The sequence below is a fragment of the Zootoca vivipara genome, chromosome 13 (assembly GCF_963506605.1).
Source record: "Zootoca vivipara chromosome 13, rZooViv1.1, whole genome shotgun sequence".
Classification (NCBI taxonomy): Eukaryota; Metazoa; Chordata; class Lepidosauria; order Squamata; family Lacertidae; genus Zootoca; species Zootoca vivipara.
In genome coordinates, this window is record NC_083288.1 from 40843920 (window position 1) to 40857278 (window position 13359).

Genomic DNA, 13359 nt, shown 5'->3' on the forward strand with positions numbered 1-13359 from the left:
CTGACTTGGAAGTGTGAGTCCCATGTGAGTCTAAATATCCCCACACACTTTCAAGGGAAAATTTGTCTCCCTAAGAAGGGAATTTTCATTCTCCATTATATTTATTCCCAGGCCTCCAGACTCCCACAGAGCCACGAATGGCAAGATGACTATTTGTGCGCCCCTTGGGATGTGCTCAGAAGCAGCCCTGGGGTTGTGGTGGCTAATCACATGGTGACAACTGGCTGTGTCTATAAAGGTAGGACGTGGGTGGCGCTGTGGTCTAAATGACTGAGCCTCTTGGGCTTGCTGATTGTAAGGTCAGCAGTTTGAATCCACATGGCGGGGATAAAACAGGAAACTTAGACCATTGTTGAGAGTCAGGGAGACGAGACCAGAAGATAGGATATTTGTACAAACTAAGTTAAGTTTCCGGCTGAAGTGAATTCTGAGCAAGGGACTCATTGGTACGAATCTGCGCTCCCGACTAGCATGGAGAGACCAGGGTTCAAATCCCCACTCAGCCGTGAAGCTCATTGGGAAACCAGCATAGCTGCCAAGTTTTCCCTATTCAGCATAAGGGAAAATCCCTTTAAAAAAGGGATAACTTGGCAGCTATGGAAACCAGTTTCTTCCCTCCTCTATTATATAAAGGAGGATTGCTGAATCATAAATGTAGAGAAGAAAACTTTATATAAAGCAAATGTAAGCTCCCCTCCGCCCACACCGTCTTTTGCACCAAATGAAGTACCATAATAATAATAATAATAATAATAATAATAATAATAATAATAATAATAATAATTTATTATTTATACCCCGCCCATCTGGCTGGGTTTCCCCAGCCACTCTGGGCGGCTTCCAACAGAAGAATAAAACACAGTAATCTATTAAACATTAAAAGCCTCCCTGAACAGGGCTGCCTTCAGGTGTCTTCTAAAAGTCTGGTAGTTGTTTTCCTCTTTGACATCTGTTGGGAGGGCGTTCCACAGGGCAGGCGCAACCACCTTATCTCAAGTGTTATCTCAAGTTCGAACCTTAATGACCTTGCAGCTGGTTCTGTTCCGCAGTTTGTGATCTCATATATTCTAGCACCCGCCTATACTTTAGTCCATTTAAGGTAATTAATTTAAGCGTTTAAGCTCTAATTAACAAGAGAACAATGGCTTCTTAATGGCGGCGTTGGAGGGTTTTTGGCAGGTGAAGTGCCTCAACCTCTAATATGATTGTCATCAATTAAAGAAAAATGTTGCTATGTTTTACCCACTGTTTGGTTACCATAGTAAATACATTGGGAACAATCTATGAATGAAAATATTGCTGGCCGCCACCCCGTAAACTAGGTTTTCTTCGGTCTTGCTGTAGCCTTATTAGCTGATAAGGGTTCTTAAATTGTGCCCAGGCAGGGACAGAAACAGTCAATAACGACACCGGGGTTGAGTTCCATTCAGAGAAAGAGTTTAATTCTTATTAATAAGAGACTCTTGGTGATCAGCTCACGACAAGAGTAAAGAAACACAAATTTGCAAAGCTTCTTATACACTTCTTGGGCTCCTTCCCCCCCCCTCTGTAAATGTGCGCACGCAAGGGGGTCACAAGTACATATAAGGAAGATCTGTATCCTGTCATAAACACATGCTGACTCAGCAATGCTACCCCGGTAGCATCCTCCAGCAGCCTTTAGTGGGGGCTTGCCAGTTCTGTGCGTCAGACTGATAGCGTCAGACAAGGCCAGCCATCCGGCCTTGATAGCAAGCTGGGCATCCTGTTCCTTTTGCTTACATTACACAGAGAGAGGCAAAGAAAAAAACATTTTAAGCAAGACATCCCAGGGATATTGGGGGGGGGGGGCTAAGCCATACACTCAGAATTATACAATGCAGGCAATGCAAACTATAGGATCAGATCTAGCTCAACAACACAATTAAAAAACCTCTCCCTTCATTGCCTACGTTCTGCAAGTTGACTCATTTTTAATTATGTATGGGCTGTAGCTAAATGAAAACATAAATTCTGAAAATTAAAGCCTGTAACCTCAGACATCTTGGTATCCACTGTGTACGTAGCAAGGTAAACGTTGGTGCCCGTTCAGGTCTTCAAGCTAATTTCGTGAGTCATGTGAGTGGAACTGGGTTTTATTTATTTCTTAAATCTATCTGTCTAACTACACTATACTTTCATGGTTGTAATGGGGTGGAGGAAGAGATATGGGAATGGGGAAGGGCCACAACTCATTGCTAGGCAATACAGTTGTACCTTGGATCTCGAACTCCTTGCGAGTCGAACATTTTGGGTCCTGAATGTTACAAACCCAGAAGTGAGTGTTTTGTTTTGTGAAAGTTCTTTGGAACCCGAACGTCTGACGCAACTTCCTCGGCTTCTGGCTGGCTGCAGGAGCTTCCTGAAGCCAATCGGAATCAGTGCCTTGGTTGCCGAACATTTGGAAGTGGAACGGACTTCTGGAATGGATTCCGTTTGACTTCTGAGGTACCACTGTACTGAAGTAGATGGGCCAATGTCTGACTACAGTATAATGCAGCCTCATAACTTCCTTTTTTCTGGATACAATTTATTAATTTTATAATAACAAAAAAGAACAACAAAGAAAGAACATCATAATCAAAAATTTAACTCATACATCTTAATTGACTTCCCTCCACTCCCCCTCTTGGTTCCATTATTTTATACTTATTCATGCACGTCTATGGAATCTTATACAGTGGTACCTCTGGTTATGGATTTAATTCGTTTCGGGGTGCCGTGTGCAACCTTAAAAATCCCTAACTAGAGGTGCAGCTTCTTTGCACGCACGGGGCACAATAGAGCGCTTCTGTACACGCGTGAGCGGCGAAACCCGGAAGTATACACTCCCAGGGCGCTGCGGCTGTAACACAAAGATTCCATAACCTGGAGGTTACGCAACACGAAGTACCACTGTATTCTTAACTGTTCAGTTTTAAAATCTTATTCATGTTGTTACAAGTGACCTTAAGAAGTTTGACTAATGTAGAAACCTATACGCAAAGCTTGCAATATATGCCTCAAACATTTCCTCCCTTTTTTTGAAAAAACAATGTCCTTTTCTTTCTTGGGTTTCAAATTGTATTATATGTCCTGTATAGTTCATTAGTTTGTTTTGCCAATCTTCTTCATCTTCTTTGGTGGTGTCTTCTTCCTTCTACAGCGATGGCCTGGTCTTGGCCTGGTGTCCACTCTCAGTTGCAGGAACAAAGTCTTTTGCATGTTAAATCCGTTCAGTCCTGTACCTTTCAAAATGATAGCTTCTGGGTTGTTGTTTTTTTAAAAAAACACAAAAATAATTTTCAACTTTCTCTTCAAATCTTTATATGTCACTTCCCAGGCCTTCTTAATAACTTTACATGCCACCACATATAGTAGCCTCTCATACCATTTCCCCTTCCTTCCTGCTTCGTCTCCATCACAACCAAAGCCTCCCAAATCAATTCACATGAGGTCCATTTTTATCATGGACCACTCTTACTTTCCCTTGCAGTTTCCTAGATCCTCCCACCTCCACCTTTCCCACCTTAGTAGTTTGTACATTCACCTCTTTGAATTCTCCACAGCCTCTGAAAGTAAATTGGTGTTTTCCCAAACTTGAGAAGCTGCCTTTACACTATTTCCCCTTATTTCTTTTGTCTGTTCAAACAATTCGCTTTTAAATTCTAAAAGCAAATCGTATAAAACATATTTCTCTTGTTTTACGACCTTGCTGGTTATTTTTCCTTTTGCCATTTCTAATTTGGGATGCAAATATTATATTCCTCTTTTCTTTTTTAATCTTGATTTTTAACCACTGTTACCTTTTAATAGAATAAGTCCACAGTTAGAGTTCCTTAGGTTAGGAGTTTTCAATGCTCTGACACTCTGAAAGATCAAAAACATCTTTCCCAAAAAATAATGTAGATTCAGAGGACCAGAGAGGAAATTTGTGGTATTTTTCCATAGAGTAACATGGCAGTCTTTCTCTGGTTTAGCCTCCATTTTAAGCTGTTGATAAGGCTCTATCACTAGGCATATTATCCAGCCCTGGAGATTGCTGAATCACTCTTCTGGGCATGTTGCCAGCTCTTAATTGCTATGTGACCAGATGTGACTCACACAGTGAAAAAACCTCAACACCCCCTCACATCTGGTCATCAGAGCAATTAGTTCCTGAGCATATACAAAGTTTCTTTCAACACACTTTGTTAAACAAACCCAAACTTTTACACATTTGTTCGTTCTTGACACTTGTTAGCGGTTTTGTCATCACATCTGCAATGTTCTGATCACTAGGCACATATATACATTCAATTACATTCTTTTGTATATTGCATCTGACATTTTGGTCTTTAATTGACACATGTTTGGATTTTGATTTGAACTGGTCAGTATAACTCAATGCAATACAAGCTTGATTGTCAACAAACACTTTCACTGGTGCATCACATTTTATATCAAATCCAAACTCTTCTTCTTCTTCTTCTTCTTCTTCTTCTTCTTCTTCTTCTTCTTCTTCTTCTTCTTCTTCTTCTTGCTGCTGGTCGCTTATCTAACTCTTCCACCTTGTGACTCAGATAAGCAGACATGGAATACTTTGATTATGGGCATTGCCCTGAAGGATTGTACCCAGAAAAGGAGGCCACTTCATTGAGAAACTACGGGCGGGCACTTCTCAGCTTAACAGCTCACTGGATACAGGTATAGCAGGTTTGAAGTAGGGTGACGAAAAATAGGGCCTCTTGATTCTATCCTCCTTTGGCCAGAGACAGGCAGGCAGACAGAGAAGGGCAAGAGAGAAGACTGGAAGCCAAATAAAGGAAACAGTAAGTTATTGTGTTTGATTGTTGTTGTATAAGAGCATAACAGTTATTGAAAGTTCACAGCAACCGTGGATCCATTTCAGTTGATGAGAGGTGGGAGTAAAAATCTACACAGAATTAACACTGGAAACTTTAAGCACATTATACCTAAATGAATCTTGGGTAGGGCTTTTAATGTTTAATAGATTATTTTATTTCATTTTTCTGTTGGAAGCCACCCAGAGTGGCTCGGGAAACCCAGGCAGATGGGTGGGGTATAAATAATATATTTTTTATTATTATTATTATTATTATTATTATTATTATTATATTATTATTATTATTATTATTTCTGACATGGGCTGCCATATGGTGAGTTTTTTCTGGACATTTCAGCAAATTCCACCCAGACACTGGCCAAATCCCACCTGTGTCCGGGAAAGTCTAGACATATGGCAACCCTAATCTTGGGTAAAGAAAAGAGAACATTACATGCTTATAGGTCTTTTTCAGACAGAACTCCCTGGAACTCAGTCCTGGCACCTCTCATGAAGGCACCATTGCCATTCAAAGAGAAGAAGAGAGGTGTTCGTGATGAGTTCTGGCACCTCTTTTTCTAGAAAAATAGCATTGCATGCTTGGGAAGCATAAGTAGAATGTAAAACATGCTGTTGCGTGCCAGGGCCCCCATTATTATCCACCTAATGGACAATAAACACACAGACACAAGTATTTTGGTTTATGGGCTCAAATAGGCCACAACTTTATTAGTTACAGATGTGAGCGGTTTCGCTTAGGCATTGGGTGAAGCCAGGCTATATCTTGACTCCTGCCCATATGCTGGGAGTCATAGGGTGCCCCCTAACGGTGGTTTACCCTTAGATGAAGGGTAAACCACCTTTAGGGGGCACCCTATGATTGACATCAAATAGGGACACCCTGAGGGGTTCCCTAGTAGGGGTTGTGACATGGCCCTAGCCCACGTCCCGGCTTTGTACAGAATCCACAACCCCAGGATACCCTTACTTAGGACGCTCGGAAGTGTCATTCAACCGGATATCATTGAAGTGTCATTGCCGACATAGGCAAGGTGTATACTCCGTCATTGCGAGACAAGGCTTCCTTGTTGAAGGTGATGGCAGGTGATTGCTTTCTTTCTGGCTCTATTAATGGCCAGAAATGAAAGCTTAGACCATTGTTTAAGCTTTGTTTAAGCATTGTTCAAGCTGCCCACCGGGAAAGGTGAGCAGATTTATTTTAAGGGGAATACTTTTTTTTTTTAAGAGGGGTGAACATACAGCGTTAAACCACTAGATGGGGGAGCTGTTGTGTGTACGAATTGCAACATGCAAAAGTGACTCCGATTTGTTGTTGTTGTTGTTTAGTCGTTTAGTCGTGTCCGACTCTTCGTGACCCCATGGACCATAGCACGCCAGGCACTCCTGTCTTGCACTGCCTCCCGCAGTTTGGTCAAACTCATGTTCGTAGCTTCGAGAACACTGTCCAACCATCTCGTCCTCTGTCTTCCCCTTCTCCTAGTGCCCTCAATCTTTCCCAACATCAGGGTCTTTTCCAAGGATTCTTCTCTTCTCATGAGGTGGCCAAAGTATTGGAGCCTCAGCTTCACAATCTGTCCTTCCAGGGAGCACTCAGGGCTGATTTCCTTAAGAATGGATAGGTTTGATCGTCTTGCAGTCCATGGGACTCTCAAGAGTCTCCTCCAGCACCATAATTCAAAAGCATCAATTCTTCGGCGATCAGCCTTCTTTATGGTCCAGCTCTCACTTCCATACATCACTACTGGGAAAACCATAGCTTTAACTATACGGACCTTTGTCGGCAAGGTGATGTCTCTGCTTTTTAAGATGCTGTCTAGGTTTGTCATTGCTTTTCTCCCAAGAAGCAGGTGTCTTTTAATTTCGTGACTGCTGTCACCATCTGCAGTGATCAAGGAGCCCAAGAAAGTAAAATCTCTCACTGCCTCCATTTCTTCCCCTTCTATTTGCCAGGAGGTGATGGGACCAGTGGCCATGATCTTGGTTTTTTTGATGTTGAGCTTCAGACCATATTTTGCACTCTCCTCTTTCACCCTCATTAAAAGGTTCTTTAATTCCTCCTCACTTTCTGCCATTAAGGTTGTGTCATCTGCATATCTGAGGTTGTTGATATTTCTTCCGGCAATCTTAATTCCGGTTTGGGATTCATCTAGTCCAGCCTTTCGCATGATGAATTCTGCATATAAGTTAAATAAGCAGGGAGACAATATACAACCTTGTCGTACTCCTTTCCCAATTTTGAACCAATCAGTTGTTCCATATCCAGTTCTAACTGTAGCTTCTTGTCCCACATAGAGATTTCTCAGGAGACAGATGAGGTGATCAGGCACTCCCATTTCTTTAAGACCTTGCCATAGTTTGCTGTGGTCGACACAGTCAAAGGCTTTTGCATAGTCAATGAAGCAGAAGTAGACGTTTTTCTGGAACTCTCTAGCTTTCTCCATAATCCAGCGCATGTTTGCTATTTGGTCTCTGGTTCCTCTGCCCTTTCGAAATCCAGCTTGCACTTCTGGGAGTTCTCGGTCCACATACTGCCTAAGCCTGCCTTGTAGAATTTTAAGCATAACCTTGCTAGCGTGTGAAATGAGTGCAATTGTGCGGTAGTTGGAGCATTCTTTGGCACTGCCCTTCTTTGGGATTGGGATGTAGACTGATCTTCTCCAATCCTCTGGCCATTGCTGAGCTTTCCAAACTTGCTGGCATATTGGGTGTAGCACCTTAACAGCATCATCTTTTAAAATTTTAAATAGTTCAGCTGGAATATCATCACTTCCACTGGCCTTGTTATTAGCAGTGCTTTCTAAGGCCCATTTGACTTCACTCTCCAAGATGTCTGGCTCAAGGTCAGCAACCACACTACCTGGGGTAGTGTCTTTCTGGTATAATTCCTCTGTGTATTCTTGCCACCTCTTCTTGATGTCTTCTGCTTCTGTTAGGTCCTTACCACTTTTGTCCTTTATTATGGTAATCTTTGTACGAAATGTTCCTTTCATATCTCCAATTTTCTTGAACAGATCTCTGGTTTTCCCCATTCTATTGTTTTCCTCTATTTCTTTGCATTGCTCATTTAAGAAGACCCTCTTGTCTCTCCTTGCTGTTTTTTGGAAATCTGCATTTAGTTTCCTGTAACTTTCCCTATCTCCCTTGCATTTTGCTTGTCTCCTCTCCTCCGCTATTTGTAAACATGCCTTACAAATAGCGGACTCCGATTTAGGTCTCATTAAATGCTACTCATTAAGTGCTTCCCAGTAGTGATGTATGGAAGTGAGAGCTGGACCATAAATGCTACTCATTAAATGCTTCCCAGTAGTGATGTATGGAAGTGAGAGCTGGACCATAATAAGGCTGATCGCCGAAGAACTGATGCTTTTGAATTATGGTGCTGGAGGAGACTCTTGAGAGTCCCATGGACTGCAAGCAGATCAAACCTCTCCATTCTGAAGGAAATCAGCCCTGAGTGCTCACTGGAAGGACAGATCGTGAAGCTGAGGCTCCAATACTTTGGCCACCTCATGAGAAGAGAAGACTCCCTGGAAAAGACCCTGATGTTGGGAAAGATTGAGGGCACTAGGAGAAGGGGAACGACAGAGGATGAGATGGTTGGACAGTGTTCTCGAAGCTACCAACATGAGTCTGACCAAACTGTGGGAGGCAGTGGAAGACAGGAGTGCCTGGCGTGCTCTGGTCCATGGGGTCATGAGGAGTCGGAAATGACTAAACAACTAAACAACAGCAAATGCTACTGCGAATGGAGAAATGAGTTAAACTGTATGTTTCAAAGTTCCGTTTATTGAAAAGGCTGTGTGAAAAGATTGATTATTTCAGGCAAATTTAGCAACAGTTTTCATGCCTACATGTTAGAGTGAATATCCCTTCTCCCCACAATCACCAGCCCCCATAGATTTATCTTCTATGGACAGTGAGGTGGGAGCACACAATCCTGAATATGGCAACTTCAGAACCCCCCAAGGCATTACTTCACCCCCACATAATATCCAACACATACATTTTTTCTAAAATGCGAATGAAATACTAAGCACAGGAATTTGCATATCATGAGGACTGTCCCTTGTAAATGTAGATAGATGTACATTTTCTCTGTCTCTGGCCAAAGGAGGATAGAATCAAGAGACCCTCTTTTTCATCACCCTACTTCAAACCTGCTAGGCCTACATTGGCTCACAGTACATTTCCAAGCACAATTCAAAGTGTTGGTGTTGACCTTTGAAGCCCTAAACAGCCTCTGTCCAGTATACCTGAAGGAGCGTCTCCACTCCGATCGTTCTGCCCGGACACTGAGGTCCAGTGCCGAGGGCCTTTTGGTGGTCTCCTCACTACGAGAAGCCAAGTTACAGGGAACCAGACAGAGGGCCTTCTCGGTAGTGGCATCCGCCCTGTGGAACGCCCTCCCACCAGATGTCAAAGAGAAAAACAACTAGCAGACTTTTAGAAGACATCTGAAGGCAGCCCTGTTTAGGGAAGCTTTTAATGTTTAATAGATTATTGCATTTTTATGTTCTGTTCTGTTGGAAGCCACCCAGAGTGGCTGGGGAAACTCAGCCAGATGGGCGGGGTATAATAATAATAATAATAATAATAATCCCCTCTCTATGGTTTAGGGTCAGAGCTGGAGCTCAGATTCATTCATTCAGTCCCTTGCTCAGATCTCACTTCAGCCATAAACTTACTTGGATTATACAAATATCCTATCTCTTCGCTGCATCTTCCTGGCCCTCAACAATGGTCTAAGCTTCTTGTCTTACGTAGCAAAATCCCAGAGGCATGGTGGGTAATTTAATACAATAGCCAGCATCAGTAAGGTGGATGATGTTAATTTTTTCACTGCCTGCATTTGAAATTTGTCCCGTTGTCAAAAACATAATAGCCAAAAGTCTACCCACTTGTGAAGGGTGTGCACAAATGGAGTGGTGATGCGGTATAAAATACATTGTGTGGATACTGTCTTCCGTAGACTGTTGTTGCATGACAGTGGTCACGTACTGTGAAATGCTGACTCACCACATTGTCATTTATCAAGTACTGACTGGCAAGTGTCAATATTCACATGGATATGCAATCATGACTAGACAACATCCACTACAACATTTGCAGATGTGAATTTGAAAGGATATACAGTCGTACGTTGGAAGTTGAACGGAATCCATTCCGGAAGTCCATTTGACTTCCAAAATGTTTAGAAACAAAAGCACAGCTTCTGATTGGGTACAGGAAGCTCCTGTAGCCAATTGGAAGTCGCAAAAGCCCCGTTGGACGTTTGCGTTCCAAAGAACGTTCGCAAACCGGAACAGTCACTTCTGGGTTTGTGGCATTCGGCAGACAAAACTTCCAAGTTCCAGGGTGTTTGGGATCCACGGTATGACTGTACTGTACAGTATTCATTTGAACTCCAAGCTGTTTCACAAAGTACCCTGAAAGAAAGCATTTATACACCCACTTTCCTTTTCCCCCCAGATATCTCTTTCCAGTGGTGCCTTGAGGATGCCTTTCAAGGGGTCTGGCCTTATGTTTCTCATCTCCCTGGTGTCTGTGCTGGTCCTGGGAGTCTATTGCCAAGCCGGCTATCAGAAGTTCGTTACCCAGCACTACGATAATCCCAAGAGCAGTGTCGGCAAGCAGTATTGTGACGTCATGATGAAAAGACGCGGGCTGGACAAACCAGCATGCAAGCAAGTGAACACCTTCATCCACGACACCAAGAAGAACATCATAGCTGTGTGCACTGCATCTGGAGGGAAGGATTACGGGAAAGGGCTGAGGATCAGCCTCCGCCCCTTCACTGTCACCACCTGCAAGCTCAAAGGTGGCTCAAGTCGCCCACCTTGCAAATATTCTGATAACAAATCATCCAGATACATCGTCATTGCCTGCCAGGATGGGAAGCCTGTGCACTTTGATGAAGGCATCATTGTAAGAGAGGATTTTCAAGGCCCAGATAAAAAATGTTCAGCATTCTAATGATCATGTTCACCTTCACTGAAAATGTTTGATTTCTTTAAAAGTTTCCAGTTCTAAAACTGAACCAAAAAGAAATGTTTAACAGAGTCTTTGCTTATTGTTAATTACCTTGCTGATTTCCTGCATATGTATCTTTCCTGTGTCTGAGCCCTGAAAGCTCAAGGGTGTGTGTTTCTAATGCATGTGGAAATAAAAATGGCCTGCTTTAATCACCCGTATCCATACCTGGTTTTTTTTTTCATTTAGTCTTTTTATTTTATACATAAATACATACATCAAATATACAAAGAAATAGAATAAAAGCATACAAAGAAAAAAAGAAAAAAGCCTCAAAAACAAACATTTTCAAATACACTTCTATGTAGGGAGTGCAAAGCCATCTTTTTGGCTTGACTCCTTGATTCTTAACATGACTTCCCACTGCCCATGAACATACAGTGGAACCTCGGTTTATGAACACCTTGGTTTGCGAATTTTCGGTTTACGAACGCCGCGGACCCATCTGGAACAGATTAATTCACTTTTCATTACTTTCAAAGGGAAAGTTCGCTTCAGTTTATGAATGCTTCAGTGTATGAACAGACTTCCGGAACCAATTACACCCATGCTTCGGGTTAAGTACGCTTCAGGTTGAGTACTCTGCGGACCCGTCTGGAACGGATTAATCCACTTTCCATTACTTTCAATGGGAAAGTTCGCTTCAGTTTATGAATGCTTCCGTTTATGACCAGACTTCCGGAACCAATTGTGTTTATAAACCGAGGTACCACTGTACTTAATAATTCCTTTTTCTCAAAATCTGTATTCAGTTGGTAAGTCTGTGGAGAAACATTCTGATTGCCAGTGGGATTTTAATCTACACTAAGCCAAGTGATGATCTGGGAATCTCCTCTATTCTTATAATTTATATATGATTCAGAGATTTCTGAACAAACAATGTTTATGCAGGGAAAATGTTTATTTTAGCAAAGTCAGAAAGGCCTGTAAACTCAGACATTGAGGACAATAAGCCACAACATACAAGAGCTATGTAGAAACTAGTTAACAAGAAAGGGACTTGAGGACTTGGCCAACATGGTGGACTCAACTCAAAGGAACTCTTGAAATTCCCCAGGGTTTCTGGACCCTACCAGCTGTTGGTCTTAGATTACGAACACCCAGCCTTGGCTGGCGCCATCCTGCGTCTTCTGGAGCTCATTCTGCACTAAACTGTTGCATTGCGAAGTGCTCTAGTTCATTGATCTAGGAAATAAGTTGTTAGTTTATGCTGAGTTGTTCAGCTGAGAAGTACCCCTAGTTTCTCAATGAAGTGGCCTCCTTTTCTGGGTACAATCCTTTAAACATAAACCAAGTCAGTTTGCTATGCATGCAGCAATAAATCAGGGAAATGCCCATAACCAAATATTCCATGTCTGCTTATCTGAGTCACAAGGTGGAAGAGTTAGAAAAGAGGCTGGGTTTTAATAAGTGACCAGGGACACTGCAAATAACTGCTTTGTCCCACAGCAGCAAGAATCATGAGAAAAGGAATGAGATCACACTTATAATCTGCAAAGTGAGGTAGGAGATGAGCGGTGAGCCAAAGTGGAGGCCCAAAGTGATCAGAGTGGCCTTTTCACCCTCAAGAAGGAAGGAATCCTGGTGGGAATCCAATGGTGACTGTGAACAGGTAAAATAGATTATGGGAAAGAATTAAGGAAATGGATTTCTTCAACTTCTCCTTCTTGCAGTCCTCTTGCCTTTGCCAAGACCTGCCCTGGAAGATTGTAGGACTACCTTGAGAGGTTTCTTGGGAGGGATGCAGTGCAGGAGGGGGAAAGTGGAGGGGGCTCCTGAGTGTCGAAGAGGATGGTTTATTGCCTAAGCAGAAGTCTGCTTGTGGAACAATGACATTCAGTATCTTAATTCAACTGGGTATCCATTCTCACATGAGAGGGAAATTTCCTTAGTTATGGCAAGACTGATGTAGCTGTAAAAATGTTTAAAACACAGGGTGACTGGAACAGGAGATAAGCTCTGCATGGGACCAGTTACTGGTGTGCCAAAAAAAGTGCAGATTTCTTTAAGATCTTGGTCTGAGACATGAATGAAAGTATGTTCCATTCTGTTATTCAGACCCCTTTTCCTGAGTAAATAGTTGCAGTAATCTTTGACGTCAGTCCTCGGGTAATCGACATACTCGTCTTTGAAGGATTGGAAATCCCAGGAGGCTTCAGTCCCCAGCACCGTCCAGGAGAGCAAAACCAAGAATAGCCATAAAGGAGAGGGCCCCTTGGCAGCCATGGCTCTCTGTGGCTCTTGGTGTTTGTTCTGTGCAGAAAAAGCAGGAAACGATGTAAAGTTCAACAGAGCATTATCATACTTTCCCTTTTCCCACCAGATTTATTATATAACCCACTTCCTAGGAAATATCAAGGAGAAATCTGAAAAGGGCTATGACAGCCTTGCTCAAATTGTAATCCTAATTTCCTCATTAGGTAGTTATGAGGCTGCCTAATACTGCAACCAGACACTGCCCCATCTACTTCAGTACAGTGGTGCCC

At 42.5% G+C, this 13359-nt stretch overlaps 1 protein-coding gene across 4 annotated transcripts; it reads left to right on the plus strand.

The window, feature by feature from the left end:
* Positions 1-1999: 1999 nt before the first annotated feature.
* On the plus strand, positions 2000-11025 carry LOC118095804 (angiogenin). 4 transcript variants are annotated; one of them, XM_035137058.2, is made up of 2 exons: positions 2000-2097; positions 10313-11025. In XM_035137058.2, the coding sequence occupies exon 2, from the start codon at positions 10340-10342 to the stop codon at positions 10814-10816; it is 477 nt and encodes a 158-aa protein (XP_034992949.2). In that variant the 5' UTR covers positions 2000-2097; positions 10313-10339; the 3' UTR covers positions 10817-11025. The 4 variants fall into 4 exon arrangements, with proteins under 4 accessions (XP_034992949.2, XP_034992948.2, XP_060137769.1 ...); XM_035137057.2 differs by having other exon boundaries at positions 2016-2088; XM_060281786.1 differs by having other exon boundaries at positions 2031-2049.
* Positions 11026-13359: the final 2334 nt, after the last annotated feature.